Source organism: Staurois parvus, unplaced genomic scaffold (assembly GCF_062004578.1).
Source record: "Staurois parvus isolate SC_StPar_1 unplaced genomic scaffold, SC_StPar_1.0 ptg000481l, whole genome shotgun sequence".
In the NCBI taxonomy this organism is placed as follows: Eukaryota; Metazoa; Chordata; class Amphibia; order Anura; family Ranidae; genus Staurois; species Staurois parvus.
This window is the reverse complement of record NW_028318277.1, coordinates 645,324-663,873: the sequence shown is the minus strand read 5'-3', so window position 1 is coordinate 663,873 and position 18,550 is coordinate 645,324. Positions and strand designations below refer to the sequence as shown.

The 18,550-nt window shown below is 44.5% G+C and overlaps 1 protein-coding gene across 1 annotated transcript in view; it reads left to right on the top strand.

Annotated features, from left to right (window-relative positions):
• LOC149452315 (protein diaphanous homolog 2-like) overlaps positions 1-18,550 on the top strand; it is a 766,217-nt gene that overhangs the window by 164,411 nt on the left and 583,256 nt on the right. The window contains exon 5 of the mRNA XM_089689522.1: positions 5,347-5,367. Coding sequence (XP_089545648.1) covers positions 5,347-5,367 — 21 coding nt within the window. The remainder of the gene's footprint in view (positions 1-5,346; positions 5,368-18,550) is intronic.

Sequence of the window (18,550 nt, the reverse complement as noted above, 5' to 3'; positions counted from 1 at the left end):
AAGAAGGAGTAGGGTAACATGGATAGGTTCACAGCTTTAATTCCAAGCACATTGCCCTCTGCCATACCTTGATTCATCTCCTCTAGCATGTTTCACTTCAACAGTTGGGTTAAATGCATCAGAGGAGAAGGTGCGGTATAACATGGATGAGGAGGAGTAGTGTAACATGTATGAGTTCACAGCTTTAATTCCAAGTACATCTCCTTCTACTGTACTCTTATTCATCTCCTCTAGTATGTTTCACCTCAACAGTTGGGTTAAAATGCATTAGAGGAGAAGGTGCGATGTAACATGGATGAGGAGGAGTAGTGTAACATGTATGAGTTCACAGCTTTTAATTCCAAGTACATCTCCTTCTACTGTACTCTTATTCATCTCCTCTAGTATGTTTCACCTCAACAGTTGGAATAAAACGCATCAGTTGAGTAGCTGTGCTGTAACATGGATGAGTCCGTAGCTTCAGTTCCAAGCAAGTTGCCCTCCGACATACTCTGCTCCTTCTCTCCTGATGCGTTTCACCTCAACGGCTGGTGAAACCCATGAGAGGGAAAGGAGTAGTGTCTGGCCTTCTCCACTGACGCATTTTACCTCAACTGCTGAGGCAAAACATGCTAGACGAGGTGAATCAGAGTATGGTAGAAGGAGATGTGCTTGGAATCAAAGCTGTGAACTCATCCATGTTACATTACTCGTCCTTATCCATGTTAATCCACACCTTCTGCACTGATGTATTGAACCCCAATGCTGGAGATCAGGACCAGGAACACCGACGCACTGTACAAAGCAAGTTATGAAATTATAAGAAAGAGCATGGGTAAGCCTTTGCCAGACACTACACCATTTCTTGTGACGCGTTTCACTCCAACTGTGTTAAAGAAATTGGATTGTTGAGGAAGAACGGATCCCATTGGGTCAACACCAGCGGCCGGTGAAAGTGTGCCAGAAGACAGCCTGGGGCAATATCTTGCATTTGTATTGATTTCAGAAGTCTAATACCTCAGAAGTTTCCAGGTCAAACAGTCGAAAGCCAACAACTGCTGAATAGCGGCTCTGGGTGACCACAGGCAGAAAATATGTTCCAGTTGATAAGAAAAATTATGCCAGAGCCCAAACAACTTCCATTTTCAAGAATGCGCTGAATCCAAAGGTTTTATTAAGGCATTGCAATTAATCCTTGATCTTATTATTTATTTATATGATTGTTTTGCTGGCGACCTGGGAAACTCCAATCTCATTTTCTGCAATGTGCAGTGTTTTTCTTTCCCCCCCTCTCCTGTTTAGTCACCTACAGGCAAAATTATTAGTAAGTCTGTGAAATGAAGACACACCAGGCAGGACGAAGATAAAGCAGTGTATGAATAATAATGTTATTTAATCAAATTAATGGCTACAGATATAATTGGAATTTGTGCATTAGCACTCTGCTAATTTTTTTTTTTATTTTTACCTTTCAACACTCAATGCTTTCTCATGCGTGTTTAAATGCTGCATGTATGTGTACACCTGCTTCACGGGAGAGTTGTTTGTGTATTCACAAACCAGCGCCTGCAGGCCCATACCATGTTTGTAAAAGAGGGGGTGAAATCTATGCTTAGAATGATTGATTGTGTTAGGTTATAACAAATGTAATGACTGCAGCCATCCCATCTTTCAGGGTAGACGGCCTTAAGTTGGGTTTTTACTCATACAGTGGGATCCCACACTTTGTATTTTTCAAGATATAAAAATCAGAAAAACCTAAGTCCTTTGCTTTCTGTAGGGGTCCCATGAGGTTCTGTCCTTTGACCCCTTCTAGTCTCTATCTACATCTCCTTCCATGGTCAATTTGTTGGGTAGGCGCAGCATGGTGTGGAGGACAGTAAGCATATAGAGTCCCGATTTGCCAAAAATGATGTATTGCAGAACTAGTTCAACAGTACAAAGTGGCCCGGTGGGGAGGCTCACCCGACTGGGAACACTTATAACAGTACAGTGTAGAGATTGTGGAATGTAGACTTGGCGGCAGCATCTGCCAAGAGGAATGGAGAGTGGCCAGTCCAACCCAAAGGAGAAGCTTCCTGTGAAGTTACATAGTCTCTGCTCTCTCCATACTCCATCGGAACCAGGGGCGGACTGACCATTTGGAAACTCGGGCACTGACCGAGGGCCCGGGGTCAGTAGGGGGCCCCATGAGATACCCCTGGTACCTTTTTCATAGACTTTTTTGAGTTTGGGCAAGGACACAGGGGCCCCATGATCCCCTATTGCCCGGGGGCCCCATGAGTTGTCAGTCCGCCCCTAATCTGAACCTTTCCCTATTGCTAGTGCTGTCTCTGGTTTTGACAGGTAACAGCTCCCACTTCCGGCTCAGTTTGGCACTCCCCTCAGTCCTCTGGGACACTTCCAGGGTCCCAGAGAACTGCGGTCCATTCACAAAGCGCAGCATGCATCACGCATGTGCAGTAGGAAACTGGCGGTGAAGCCACAAGGCTTCATTACCAGTTTCCCTTAGTCAAGATAGCAGGGCCAGCACCGGACAGCTGATTGAAGAATCGGCTCGGGGTGAGGGCATTGCTGGAAGCCTGGACAGGTAAGTGCCCTACTATTAAAAGTCAGCAGCTACAGTAATTGTAGCTGCTGTCTTTTAATTTTTTTTGGGAGGTGGCGGGGGCTGGAACTCTACTCTAACCACAGGGAACTGACATATTGAAGGTCAAAGGGCAAGTCCACCTAAAAATTTTTTTTTGCGGGGGTGGAGTGGGAAGGAATTAGAAGCCCTTTCAAGTTTTTACTGCTATCTGGGGGATTCATTTGAGAGATTTTCTCTCCTTTGACGGTGTGTTGGTGATAACCTAGACAGAAATAAAAATTTAAAAAAACAAAACAGTGAAACTCAACAGCATTTCTGACCACTGTGACAGCCAATCACAGTCGTCATGTGATTGGACGTGTGCTCTACTTCTGAGAATATAGACCCTCTTAAAGTATAGTTGGTGATGGGTTGCAAGCGGGGGCGGACTGACAACTCATGGGGCCCCCGGGCAATAGGGGATCATTGGGCCCCTGTGTCCTTGCCCAAACTCAAAAAGGCCTATGAAAAAGGTACCAAGGGCATCTCATGGGGCCCCCTACTGACCCCGGGCCCTCAGGCAGTGCCCGAGTTTCCAAATGGTCAGTCCAGCCCTGGTTGCAAGGTGTTTTGGTTGACATGGAAGCAAAAAAAAAGCAATAAACTCCAGAGATTAGTTGGAAAACTGTTAAGAATTTTTATTTTAGGTTTTGCAATTTTAGCTGTTTTTAATGTAAACCTCTTACAACGCTGCTGACATTGCTATCCACCTCCAAAAAATGCAAATTGCCTGGCTGTTAGGCAGATCTATGGTATATGTGGTACTTGCTGAGTAACTGACCAAGTACAAGTATCAGGTGTCAAAAAATGTATAGAAAACACATAAAATCTAATGTCATTGTGTGCCTGCTTCATCGAAGGTCAGCGGCTCTGAGCTATAAATCTGGAGAATCGGCATTAAAGTTAGGTATTTGGCTCTATTAAAAAGGAAAGTCAGTAGGTTTAATTTCAATATATACTTTGAAAGGTCCACTTCCTCAGCTGTGTGTTACACTTTATGCCCGAAGTCATTGGACATCTGACCGTCACACCTATGTGAGCTTGTTGAATATCCCACTCCAAAACCATGGTTATTAATGTGGAGCTGGCCTATCTTTGTGGCTATAGCAGCCTCCAGTCTTTAAGAAGGCTTTCCACGAGAAATTGGACTGAATCTGTAGAAGCTTGTGCCCATTCAGCCAGCTCAAGTACTAATGTTGGAGAAGAAGACTTCACCTTCTTCCAAACTTCTCATCCCAAGACCTATAGGAACATTACTCTACCTTCAACATGAGGGTATAACCAATATTGTCTCAAAGTAAACGGGCCAAAACCTTTTATTATGCAATGATAACATTTCAAATCATTTGATCTTGATTAAAGAAAGTCTAAAATAGTCTAAATAGTCTAAAACACCCCCTCTGCTCAGAGGCCATTCTGGTATATCACAGCCAACCAGAGGTGTAACTAGAACCTTCATTCCAGTGCAAGAAAACATGTAGGGGCCCCATGACCGCTGGAGCCCTTTCCTGGGGTCCTTCCCTCTGAGCTCGGAATCCTTCCCACTGAACCTGGGGCCCTTTACTTTTTAAATCACGCAAGTCTCAAGGAATTTGAGGGAAATTGCAAACAAGTTGCAAGCAAATCCTACAATTCTGGGGTCACAATAGTGTGAACCAAGCCTTATGGTCCTGCAGCGGGACCCTCTCACATGTTCTTCAGTATCCCCCTTCCACACAGTGGCGGAAGGCCAGGGCCCAGTTGCAAGTGTGACCTTTGCAAACCTCGTGGTTGCACTACACCCAACAAGCACACTATATGATATTGCCTCTAAAGCACATGAAAACATGAGGTTCCTCAGTCTTCTTAGATTAAAAGTCCATATTCCATCCAGGATAAGGGGATAGCACTGCAATCCTTCCCCCAGACATAAATCTGATAAGAACTATTGGCAAGTTCAAAGGTATGCATGTTCTTTTAGTTCTTTGGGTGAGAATTCAGTTTTTTTATAGTGACCTTATGAACTTCGCCTTTGCCTACATGTTGAGCACACAGCTGGGTTTTTCTGACTTGGTTCAATTTATTTCAAAAGGATTGAAGTTAGGGATCTGTGCCAGTAACTTAAGTTCTTCCATATCAAGTTGGTTAAAAAATATCCTTCTGGAACTGGCTTTGTACACAGTGGAGGATACAAAGGGCCTTCAACAAATTATTACCACAAGGTTGGCACCATTGTCTAAAATTTCTTCTGTAGTATTAACAGTACCCTTCACTGAAAACACCTGAACTCAATCATTTGCAGGAAGGTCCACAAGCTTTTGGCCATGTAGGTAGGTGTGATGGTTATGTGTCCACAAACTGTTGGCCATATAGTGTATGTCCACCATTGGATTCATCTCCCCCATCATGCTCCATCATCTCTGCCATGTCCACGTCTACCATTGTGTGACTTCTGCTTGTTGGTTGTGCCATGAAATGACTACAATATCTGATTGCATTCTACACCATCCTCTTGATATGTATTGATTCACTAGTGCATGAAAGCATCTTAATTCCATATTCAATGTTGGTGAAAAATAGCATGTTTTTGGATAATTGTGTTTGTCTTGTGGGTTGAGCTGTCTGTGTGAGGAATCTAGTCATGTAACCATTGTGATAAGCTATTAACCATAGAGTGGCCCTGCTTGAATCTACTACTAATTGTGCTGTATTTGTTTTTTCCACCTTCTAATCCTTCTCCGCTGATCCCCTGCATGCAGATAACTGGAAGTAAAGCTTTGGTGAGTACTTATCTATGTTATACATATATAATGGGTAAGCATTATGTCTTCTATTACACTGGCTATGATTTTTTAGTTAGGTTGAAAAAAGACATTAGTCAATCTATTTTACCCAAAGTAATAGAAACCCTCCATATACAGAACCCTACACTCACTCTTGATCCAGAGGAAGGCAAAAAAAACCCATAAAGAGTGATCCAGTTTGCGGTGGGGGGAATTTCTTGCAGATCCCCCAGAAGGCAATCATATATTCCATGGATCAACTACCCCTGGTGTTATTACCTCTAAACAGGGCTTTTTTTTTTCAGAGAATAGGTGCCAGAACTACCCACCTTTTGAGTCACCCCTTGTTGCCACCCCCAAGCATTGTCCCTTGGCTTCATCTCCTACCCACTTCCCAGTACCGTTCCTTTTAGAGAATACAGAACCAAGTATCATTTTGTGGTGCTAAGTAATTTGTATGTAATGTATTAATGATAAAAAAAGCAGTAAAATACAGTAGATCCCCTACTGCCAGCAACAATTGACCCCCCCCCACAAACATACAATAGACCTCCAGCAACAATGGATCTCCCCACAAAAAATCACCCCCAGCAGCAACAGATATCCCATTAGCCAGCACCAGTAGGCCCTCCAGCAGCCAGCAACAATTGACTCCTCCCTCAACAGGAGATCCCTCCCAGCAACAACTAAGACTCCCCAAGCAACAGTAGACACCCATGAAAAAATTGATTCCCATTAGTGACAATAGATCCCCTAGCACAGTGGTGGGCAACCTTTTTTTTCAACAGAGCCAAATCTCGCCAAAACCACAATTGAAATTTATTTTGAGAGCCACATTTTTAAAACTGAAAATACATAGGATGGTACACTGTTTTTAGTTTCAATAAGTTTTTATAGTAATTCATCCCCCATAGTAATTCATCCCCCATATAGTAATTCATCCCCCATAGTAATTCATCCCCCATAGTAATTCATCCCCCATATAGTAATTCATCCCCCATATAGTAATTCATCCCCCATAGTAATTCATCCCCCATATAGTAATTCATCCCCCATAGTAATTCATCCCCCATATAGTAATTCATCCCCCATATAGTAATTCATCCCCCATAGTAATTCATCCCCCCTATAGTAATTCATCCCCCCTATAGTAATTCATCCCCCCTATAGTAATTCATCCCCCATATAGTAATTCATCCCCCCTATAGTAATTCATCCCCCATAGTAATTCATCCCCCCTATAGTAATTCATCCCCCATATAGTAATTCATCCCCCATATAGTAATACATCCCCCATATAGTAATACATCCCCCATAGTAATTCATCCCCCCTATAGTAATTCATCCCCCATAGTAATTCATCCCCCATATAGTAATTCATCCCCCATAGTAATTCATCCCCCCTATAGTAATTCATCCCCCATATTAATTCATCCCTCATATAGTAGTAGTAAGCAAGTAGTAAGTCCCCCCGTGTCAATTCACTTACCTTTGCTCCGCGCGTTCCTCTCGCCGTGTTCCCGCGCCGTTCTGCTCTTCAGGGCGGACTGTGAGAGGAGCCTAGCTCCTCTCACATTCGTCACGCTGCCCAGCCTACACACATCCTGACAGCCAATCACTGGCTATCAGGATGTGAGTGGCAGCGAGACTGGCCAATCATTGCATTTGAGCGCGCTGCCCTGGCTGTTTTTTTTTTGGATCACGCTGCAGAGTCCCTGCCACCCGAAAGAAGGGAGGGGAGCGGGCGCCCGGCACACAAGAGCCGCATTAAAGCATGTAAAGAGCCGCATGTGGCTCGCGAGCCGCGGCTTGCCGACCACTGCCCTAGCAGATAGCATCAAGAGACCCTCCAGCACACCTTAGCACCCCTTGCCCTTACATTCAGTGCCAGAGGTGCCGGAACTGCATTCCCCCACGTTCCCGCTACAAAAAAGGCCCTTTATCCAGCTATATTTTGTGCATTTAGGAATTTATTCAGCTCTTTTTCAAAACCATCTACTGCGCTGGCTAGAACTAGTGTTCCACATTTTTCACAGCTCTTACTGTGAAGAAGCCTTTCCATATATGGAAGTTAAATCTCTCTTCCTCCAGTTGTAAAGAGTGGCCCCTTGACTGCCTGCACCAATTAAAAGGGAGAGACGGGGCACCCCACTAAGTGTAGCATTACAATGATCCACTTTATTAAAATACAATTGGCAATTTTAAGTGGATGATTTTAATGCTACACTATGTGAGCGCCCCTTTCTCCCTTTTTGTCCCATTGCAGAGGCTGCTTTCTACTCTGGGGTGGCGTTACAGGTCTATTTGTGCAAGGATTTTTCTGAACTGTATAGACTTGTACTGCGTGCTCTATTGGCGCCATTTAATCTCTTGTTTCTGGATCAATAAAAGCATGTATATCACTCACTTGACCAATCCATGTGTAAGCTTCAAATCACTGTAGTAGTCAGTGCTACTCCAGTGCTAGAACAGCATCCTTCTGCATAGTATCCACAAGAGGTCACTTGTGTAGCACCGCCGCCATTCACAGAATACCTTGTATTTTTTTTTTCTTTCATGAATACAAGGCATTATCTGACTGGACGAGGGTGGTGACGTCACAATCTTCTACCTTGTCCAATCAGAGAATTCCTTGTATTCATTGAAAATAATACAAAGCTTTTTCTGAGTGGTAGCAGTGCCAAGCAGTGACCCCCTATGGTTACTATACAGAAGGACAGCAACAATGGATGGAGGTATTTTTTTTTTCCCTTGCGTGAAAAATGTTGGCAAATGGATAATGTTTAAACTCGGAAAAGGAAAATCTGTATCCATAATTATTTATAAATAACTATTTATATTTTTTTATTTATATTGTTTTTATTTCATTATTTAAAATATTTATTTTAATAATGAATTACATTATTAATTTGTTTATAAAAGTATTTGTTTTTTATTTATGAAAAAAAAAAAACCTTATTGTAATTAACTATTTAAATTATTTAAAAGCTGCGCCTGTGATCTGAAGAAAATATTGGATACAACTATTTCATACGAGTATGTGGTTGCCCCTCTGCCCCAATCTAAAAAAAAAAAAGGAGCACTTTTTTTTTAAGGTCAACAGGGCTAGGCATGACCTCACATGGCAGCGTTTGAGTCTAGTGATTGGTTACTGAGGTCAGAGCACTGTGTGGCATCTGTGCCTCATGCATGGAATTCTTCGATTTTCTTTGGGGCTTTGGAAGTGGTTGACTCTGGCTCCCAAGCACAGTCAAGGAACCAGTAACGTCACTTTGCTTTCCCTTGGAATCCTGGGAAAGCTGAGGATCCAAAATCTTGGTGCCTATTCACACTTGTGCATTGTGGCATTCTAAATCTTGTATTTTGTCAGGGCCCAACACAGGGATAACCCACCATCTCCTCAAAATTCGCATAAATATACCTTGGCAGAAAAACCACCCAACTCATGACCGGAGGACTTTAAAGTGGGGTGGTCTATCAGATAACCATTGCAAACGTAAAAATAATTTACTTTTTTTTTTACAAAATGTTTGATGATGGGGTCCATAAGCCCCATAGTGAAAACACAACACAACATCAATCGGATCGTGGTACAAAAAAAAATTATCCCCAAACAAAATATAAGGATGAACATTAATATTAAAGGCCAAGACTTAAAGTATGATGCCAAATATACTGTATGGCTGTGGAAGGTTAAACCAATGGTAGGTTGGTAGTCCATGACATGACTACCCAACCTGTTTCGTCCAAATGGGCTTCTTCAGGGGATGAGGGGGAACTGTGTTCTCCCAGGAGGAAAATAAACAACCCAATAAAAAATTAAACAACTGACAATCTAAATCCATTCCCTTAGAGCAGGGGGCTTCAAACATTCTTAATAAAGGACGATTAACTGTCCTCCAGACTTTAGGGGGGCCAGACTGTAGCCATGGTAGTAGAAATCATCAATGGAATAGACGATGTCTCAGGCCTGATGCTCAGTGGAAGCAGAAAAAATGACATAGCACCTGTGGTCAGTAGGATGAGGAATAATGCCCTATCAGTATTAGTGGGAAGAATAGTGTCCCCTCATTGGTGTTGGTTAGAAGAATTATGCCCCATCGTTGGTGTCAATGAGAGGAATAATGACCCACTGGTAATGTTAGCAAAAGGAATGGTGCCTCATTTTTGGTGTCAGCGGGAGTGCCCCAAGGGCTGGATAAAGTGAAGCACAGAGCAACATTCGGCCCATGGGCCACAGTTTTGGAGACCAGTGCCTTAGAACATGCATGCAAACCAACCATGGTGAGAATAGCAGAGAGGAAAAAAAAAAAGCATGGTCTAGGGACCAGTGATATCACTTTGCATTAGCATGGAATCGATGGTGTATTTAGTTCATGTGCTGCCTTAGGCAACACTAAAATCGGGTGCCCTCACTCCCCCCATCTCCACGCCGCCCCCACCCACCACCACTGACCAACACAAATCCACCACCGCCACTCCTGCCACAACCACCCATTCCACCAGACTAATCTTAACATCTGCAATAAAAAAAGCAGCCGGCCATTCCTGCACCCTCCAGCAGTGCGCAGCTTCCTCAACATCTCATCTCATTGCAGCTGATAAGGTCCCCATTCCTGCCACTTTTTTCCCTTCTTCCAGGGTGCAGTAATGCGTTTCGGAGCCCCAATCAGCTCCTTTGTCAAACCTGATTGGCTAAATTTGTATACCATTATGCTTCTTCATACATGTGACAGCTAAACTTATGGTTTATTCAACTATTTTTAATACTGCACTTAGAGGTGCCCCCCTGTATTCCTTTTCCATATTGAGTTGGCCCCGCCCTTTGCAACTATAACCGCTTCAACTCTTCTGGGAAGGCCGTTCCACAAGGTTTAGGAGGATGTCTATGGGAAGGTTGGACCATTCTTCCAGAAGCACATTTGACAGGTCAGGCACTGATGTGGGGGGAGGAGGCCTGGCTCGCAGTCTCCGCTCTAATTCATCCCAAAGGTGTTCTATGGGGTTGAGGTCAGGACTCTGTGCAGGCCAGTCAAGTTCCTCCACCCCAAACTGGCTCCTCCATGTCCTTATGGACCTTGCTTTGTGCACTGGTGCGCAGTCATGTTGAAACAGGAAGGGGCCGTCCCCAAACTCTTCCCACAAAGTAGGGAGCATGAATTTGTCCAAAATGTCTTGGTATTCTGACACCTTAAGAGAGGCCTTCCTCAACATATCAGGCTCTGCTACCAAGTACGTGATAATAACTCTCAGATTCCTTCACTGCAGCTCAAGGTTAAGACCAAGGTTGGTCACAATAGAATTCACATTTATTTTCAACAATAAAAAATTCCCGAGTTTAAATATGGTTTTGGCCTGTAAATGTTCCGTTGTGCCTTCAGGTTAAGGTTTAGGGATGGGTTCACAGCTAAGGTTAACATTACTCACAATATAATTCTCATTTACTTTGAGACAAAAACTCTCTAGCTAAAGAAACATTCTATCTCTCCTTTGCTGTCCTCTCTCATACATTATATGGCCAAACCAATGTGGACACCGGATCATCACATTAATGAGCTAATTGGAAATCCCATTCCAAAACCATGGCCATTAATATGGAGCCCATCACCCACCCCACCCAACACACATACCACCACCACATTTGTAGTCATAACACCGTCAATTCCTTTGGGAAGGTTTTCCACAAGGTATATGTGGGAACTTGTGACCAATCACCCAAAAGAACATTTGTAACCCCAGGTACTAATGGTGGATAAGAAGACTTGGGCTCCATCAGAGTTCCAATGCATCCCAAAGGTATTCAGTAGGGATGAGGTCAGGACTCTGTGCAGGCCAGTCAAGTTCCTCCGCCCCAAACTCGCTCATCCATGTTTTATGGACCTTGCTTTGTGCACTGGTGCGCAGTCATGTTGGTACAGGAAGGGGACATCCCCAAACTCTTCCCACAAAGTTGGAAGAAAGAAATTGTCCAAAATGTCTTGGTATGCTGACACCTTAAGAGTTCCCTTCACTGGAACTAGGGGGCCGAGCCCAACCCCTGAAAAACAACTCCACACCATAATCCCCCCTCCACCAAACTTTACACTTGGCATTATGCAGTCAGGCAAGTATACTTTTCCTATCAACCGCCAAACCCAGACACATCCATCAGATTGCCAGACAGAGAGGCGTGATTGGTCACTCCAGAGAACACATCTCCAGTACTCTAGAGTCCAGTGGCGGCGTGCTTTACACCACAGCATCTGACACTTTGCATTGCACTTGGTGATGTAAGGCTTGGATGCAGCTGCTCGGCCATGGAAACCCATTCCATGAAGCTCTCTACACACTGTTGTTGTGCTCATCTGAAGGCCACGTGAAGTTTGGAGGTCTTTAGCTATCGACTTTGCAGACAGTTGGTGACTTCTGCGCACTGTGCGCTTCAGCATGCGCTGACCCCGCCCTGTCATGTGACGTGGCCGACCACTTGGTGGCTGAGTTGCTGTTGTTCCCAGTTGCTTCCACTTTGTTATAATCCCACTAACAGTTGAGCGTGGAATATTTAGTAGCCAGGAAATATCACGGGTGGACTTATTGCACAGGTGGCCACCTATCACGGGACCACGCTTGGAGTCACTGAGCTCCTGAGAGCGACCCATTCTTTCACCAATGTTTGTAGAAGCAGTCTGCATGCCTAAGTGATGATTTTATACACCTGTGGCCATGGAGGTGATTGGAACACCTGAATCCAATGATTTGGATGGCTGGCCCAATACTTTTTGGAAATATAGTGTATATTCTGTTAATTTGCTACCATGTGAACGTTTATAGCTAGACCTCCTCTACCATAGAAAAAGCACATAGGACTTAGTGCCCTCTAGAGGATCATGTTGTTATAGCGACTCAAAGCTGCATCCAGCAGAAGACTTAGACAATGTAACAAATTACATTGGTTGGTTTAAAAATGAGAAATTGTATCTCCTGTAATACTGTCATTTAATTGTAAACATGTTTCATTTGTATAGCAAATCAGATGCTACCCCTTGACTAGTCCCATGTTCTTTACATTTTGTACCATTGCAATGGAAATACAAGGAATTATTGAGCAATAGGTGTCAGAATTGGGGATCCATCTAGGGAAGATTAGACCGTGTCTCTTTTATTTATATTTATTGCATATTTGTGACCCCTGAATCTGGAATACTGCACAGCCATCTGCCACAGGTTTCGGACCACCTGCTACAGACCATGGAACCTAGTGATTGAGAGTTTTTTCCATCTAAGACCCAAACACACCTAAGAAATGGTCAGAGTATTACGTTGGTGCATTGCCATTTGCAAGGAAGGGATTCTAAATGAAATTGCAATCTGAAAGCAATCTGTCAAAACAAAATATACTGTAGAAATAGAGAATTGTTTTAATTGCTAAAGGACTTCGGTCCGGGGAGAGCGGATATAGTGAATGCAGGGTCCGGGGAGACCGGATATAGTGAATGCAGGGTCCGGGGAGACCGGATATAGTGAATGCAGGGTTCGGGGAGAGCGGATATAGTGAATGCAGGGTTCGGGGAGACCGGATATAGTGAATGCAGGGTTCGGGGAGACCGGATATAGTGAATGCAGGGTCTGGGGAGAGCGGATATAGTGAATGCAGGGTCTGGGGAGAGCAGATATAGTGAATGCAGGGTCCGGGGAGAGCAGATATAGTGAAGGCGGGGTCTGGAGAGACCAGATATAGTGAATGCGGGGTCCGGGGAGACCAGATCTAGTGAATGCAGGGTCCGGGGAGAGCAGATATAGTGAATGCAGGGTCCGGGAAGAACGGATATAGTGAATGCAGGGTTCGGGGAGAGCAGATATAGTGAAGGCAGAGTCCGGGGAGACCAAATATAGTGAATGCAGGGTCCGGGGAGACCAGATATAGTGAATGCAGGGTCTGGGGAGACCGGATATAGTGAATGCACGGTCTGGGGAGACCGGATATAGTGAATGCAGGGTCTGGGAAGACCGGATATAGTGAATGCAGGGTCCGGGAAGAGCGGATATAGTGAATGCAGGGTCCGGGGAGACCGGATATAGTGAATGCAGAGTCCGGGGAGACCGGATATAGTGAATGCAGGGTCCGGGGAGACCAGATATAGTGAATGCAGGGTCCGGGGAGACCAGATATAGTGAATGCAGGGTCCGGGGAGACCAGATATAGTGAATGCAGGGTCCGGGGAGACCAGATATAGTGAATGCAGGGTCCGGGGAGACCAGATATAGTGAATGCAGGGTCCGGGGAGACCGGATATAGTGAATGCAGGGTCCGGGGAGACCGGATATTGTGAATGCAGGGACCGCGGATATAGTGAATGCAGGGTTCGGGGAGAGCAGATATAGTGAATGCAGGGTCCGGGGAGACCAGATATTGTGAATGCAGGGATCGGGGAGACCAGATATAATAAATACAGGGTCCGGGGAGAGTGGATATAGTGAATGCGGGGTCCGGGGAGAGCGGATATAGTGAATTCAGGGACCGGGGAGAGCGGATATAGTGAATGCAGGGTCCGGGGAGAGCGGATATAGTGAATTCAGGGACCGGGGAGAGCGGATATAGTGAATGCAGGGTCTGGGGTTTAGTACCACTTTAACTGAATGCTCAGGTCTGGTTTCAAATGTGTAGCACCATGGCAACTGCAGGTCTTCAGCTTCAAAGGATGGAAGGGTTTAGTTCTGCTTTAACCCCTTCACACCGACAATACACAAATATGCAGCTCCACTGGACTGGGCTTTTTTTTTTTTTCATGGTGCCGCATATTTGCACACCTGCCTTTGTGCGCTCACTGCACGGCGTGCTCCCAGCACAGAGAGGTGGGTCTCGCCAAGAACCCAGGGTCCCGTGGAAATGAACGGGACCTGGAACTCCTGATTCTGGGTCACCTGACTACTGTCATAGCCTCTGATTGGCTATCACAGAGATCCATTATTCTGAAGCCCACCCCTTTTGTTTTTTCTCTCTGAATGGAAGAGACAGATGCACTCTATCTCTCTCTGTTCTTTCAGAGAGAAAAAAAGTGTGTAGGGAAAAAAAAAAAAACTAGATCAACGTTTGATCTAGGTCATTGCCAGGGTTAATGTTTGGGTCAAAATCAGGGTCAAGGTTCATTTTTTTTTTTTGGTGGGGCGGTCAGGATTTAAAAAAAAATTAAAATTACTATCAGTTTCATTGTATTTTAGGCAGAATAAAAAAAAGCAAAATGCGCACTATTGCTTCTGGGCTGTACTACGGGTACAAACAGCAACTGACAACTCATATGTGGTATCGCTGCGATTGTCAGGAGCAGGAGAATTTATTTTGCATTGGTTTTTGGTGGCAGGTTATAGTAGTAGCAAGAAATGTACAGCTACATTTTTTTTAAAAAAGGGAATTGAGCATTCAGCTAATATTGCGCTTGTAAAGTGATATTGTAATAAATCATCTCTTAATGATGTAGTAAATAAATAAATATAAAATCGCTATATAAAGTGACGGTAGTGCATCATAAGCAAGAAGTAAATCAAGTCCAAAAAATAAGGTGATCCATACTTCGTGCTGGTGATCCTAAATGCACCAGCACGAAACGCGTCAAAAGGAGCCTACCAGAGTGACGTAACGCCACACACAGCCACCAGGAAGGCCGGTGGCCATTTTACCTGTTCTATATCCCGTGAGCTGAGTGTGCCCTATGAGGGAGTGGTGTTACCCTATGTGCCTGATGACCCCGCAGCCCCTGCCCAGACTCTGATGACCACTGCTGGATATTTGTATACATGCACATATCTCGTGCGCTTCTGGTGAGTGCATTCATATTACCCTCACCATTTAGGATCACCATCACGAAGTATGGATCACCTTATGTTTTGGACTTGATTTACTTTTTTTCTTATGATGCACTGCCGTCACTTTATATATCGATTTTATATCTATTAGTTTATTATGTCATTAAGAGACGATTTATCACAATATCACTTTACAAGCGCAACACTAGCGCTCACCTTTTAACCATTCATTATTATCTTCTTTTTATTTTGCCCCCGCCGATTTTTCTGATTCAGCTATTTATTATTATTATTATTATTATTATTAGATAGTATTTATATAGCGCCAAAGGGTTTGCTCAGCGCTGTACAATAGCAGGGGGACAGAAACAATACAATACACATGGGGTTCGAGGGCCCTGCTCTTTCGAGCTTACAATCTAGGAGGGAGGGGAAGGTGGCACAGAAGGAAATGGCTGTGGGGAATGAAGTGGTAGGAGGAGTGTAGGAGGTTAGTTGTTAGGTGAGGGTGGGGTAGGCCTCCCTGAAGAGGTGGGTCTTCAGGGTGCACCTGAAGGTGATGAGGGTAGGTGAAAGTCTAATGGACTGGGGTAGGGAATTCCAGAGGATGGGGAAGGTCCTGGAGAAATCCTGCAATCGGGCGTGGGAGGAGGAGACCAGGGAGCTAGAGAGTAGGAGGTCCTGTGATGAGCGAAGGGCACGGGTAGGGTGGTATTTAGGTATCAGGTCAGCAGGGGTGGACTGACAACTCATGGGGCCTCCGGGCAATAGGGGATCATGGGGCCCCTGTGTCCTTGCCTCAAAAAAGCCTATGAAAAAGGTACTAGGGGCATCTCATGGGCCCCCCTACTGACCTAGGGCAGTGCCCGAGTTTACAAATGGTCAGTCTGCCCCTGCAGGTCGGTTAGGTAGTTTGGGGCGGCGTTGTGAATGGCTTTGCAAGTCAGGGTTAGCAGTTTGAATTTGATGCATTGGGCAATCGGGAGCCAGTGAAGGGATTGGCAGAGGGGGGTGGCAGATGTGGAGCACTTGGTGAGGTGGATGAGTCTAGCCGCTGAATTCAGGATAGACTGGAGTGCGGATAGCATTCGTTTGGGTAGGCCAGTGAGAAGGGAGTTGCAATAGTCCAGGCGTGAGATGATGAGGGAGTGTACGAGTTGTTTGGTAGTGTCCGGGGTGAGGAATGTACATATCTTGGAGATGTTGCGGAGGTGGAGCCTGCATGATCTTGAAAGCTAATATGTAATTGAAGAGGAGAAGTCCCGATCGCCACACTACCAAGAAAGTCCAATAGTCCGATAAGTGAAAGCTGCCTTAGCTAAAGCTCCGTCCAAGCCATGCCACCAACGTGTTTCATCCCGTTCCTGGGGATTTGTCATGAAGTCATGATTAACCCTGTTGGGTTGGGTGAAATGTGTTTGGGGGCATGCCTTGGACAGAGCTTTTGTTAAAGCTGCTTTCATTTGGGCTTTCTTGGTAGTGTGGCGATCAGGACAAATCCCTCTTCATTTGTGCATATACAGTATAGAGCTGGGACAAGCTCTTACCCTGTGCTACCACCCATGTGTGAGTCCACCGAATTTGGAATATGAGAACCTGAGCGGCAAGCCAACATGTGACCATCCAATCGCTTGTCCAAATTTGCTTAATGGGGCTGTCAGGAATGGACTCACCACTGGTGGTGGGACTCACCTGCCGTGTGGGCTGCAGTTCCAGGGCTGGCCAGCAAGTGCTCTCAGGAGCCAGAAGCTCACTTCTGCAATCAAGTCATCACCTGAGGCTGATTGCAGGAGGTGTATTTAAGGAGTTTCTAGGCCTGCAGTCAGTACCTTGGTGTATGTTTCCCATGAGCCCCTGTACCTGCATCCTGTCTGCTTCCTGCCTGATCCTGATTCTGCTTTGATTCTGACTCTGAACGAACTCCGCCTGTCCTGACCTCGGCTATTCCTGACCACTCTTCCGCTCGCTCCTGGTACCCTGTTTGCCCGTTTGCTACCGACCTGGTCTGCCCGACTACGTTTGATTTGTATATATGGTTATCTGTTGGAGGTTATGTTGTTTGCACTGTGTTATGTTTACCTTGCACTGCGTTTGTGTTGTTTAGTCTTTTATAATTTGTCTTGTTTATTCTATACCTGAAGCCTGCGTTTCCCTGTGTCAGCCCACACACCTCTGGTCATACCCGGAGCCCTGACAGGGGCACCTTGGATTTTGGAGATCTCTTGAACAAAGCATAGGCTGTGTGCAGTTACCTGGGTCATGTATCCACAATAAACCATGACAAGTACATTTTAACCCTTTCCCGCTGGAATGCGTTATGCTGAATTACTTTATTATGTTGTAGATTAAAATAATTCAACTCGGCAATTGGGTAGTAACAATGATTTGATCTTAGCCAAGTGCGTTCTTCTGACTACTAAGTGTTAACCTCTTCTTATAAGGGTCCTTTATACGTGATTACTCCTTGAATTAGGTCAGAGCCAAACAAGGCTCTTGCATCACAGTATAATTGATTACAGACCCCTCGCCCTTTTCCTAGAAGTAGAGTTAAAGCTTTAAGCATTTCAAGAGTGAATAGGAACACTCCAGATTTGTCCACTCAGACCATCCAATGCCTAAAGCAAATATTGAATGCAGTTAAGTCAATCTGATGAAAAAGAGACCTCAATCCAATTCAGACTGCCCGATCGACCACAGAAATTCCATACAAAGATTCCCTATGGCTGCCAGCAGGGGGAGACAAACCCTTGCCAATGGCCGCCCTGGCCTATTTTGGTCTCAATAGCTCTCTTTTGTTTGATATATTATTTTCATACCTTGATGTAATTTACATATTTATAGTTTTGTTCATGGCATTGTATGAATACTAAATATAAAACATTAACTTTGGTAGAATAATAGCGTCCATAATACTGGCAGATTGTAACATGACAAAAGGGAGAAAAAATGTATATATACTTAAATCGGAGGCTTCAAAGCGAAGGTAACGTTGACTTAATTACAAAGCTAAAAAGCGAAAAAAAAAAAAAAAGAACCTTTGACATGAAAGGATTGCTGACCTTCTGTAATCTGATTAGTTCCTATAGATATGCAGATTGCTTGCTTAGTTGGCGGTTCTTGATTAGGTATTTAATAAATGAATACAATAGGGGGGTTTTTTATTATTCATAAGGTTCCTTGAATAAGGTATGAGGTTTGGACTTCTGTATATTACATCCCTGACATCTCACTAACTGTAAATTGTTCTGTCATTCTACCTGTCATTCCGCCTTGGCCTTAGTCTGCCCTTTCGCATTACTGTTCACATCCAGGACATCTGTAAATCTAGCGAACTCTACTTGAATAATATTGCTAAAACATGTCCCTTCCAGACCCAAGGGACCACCAAAATCTTACTCCA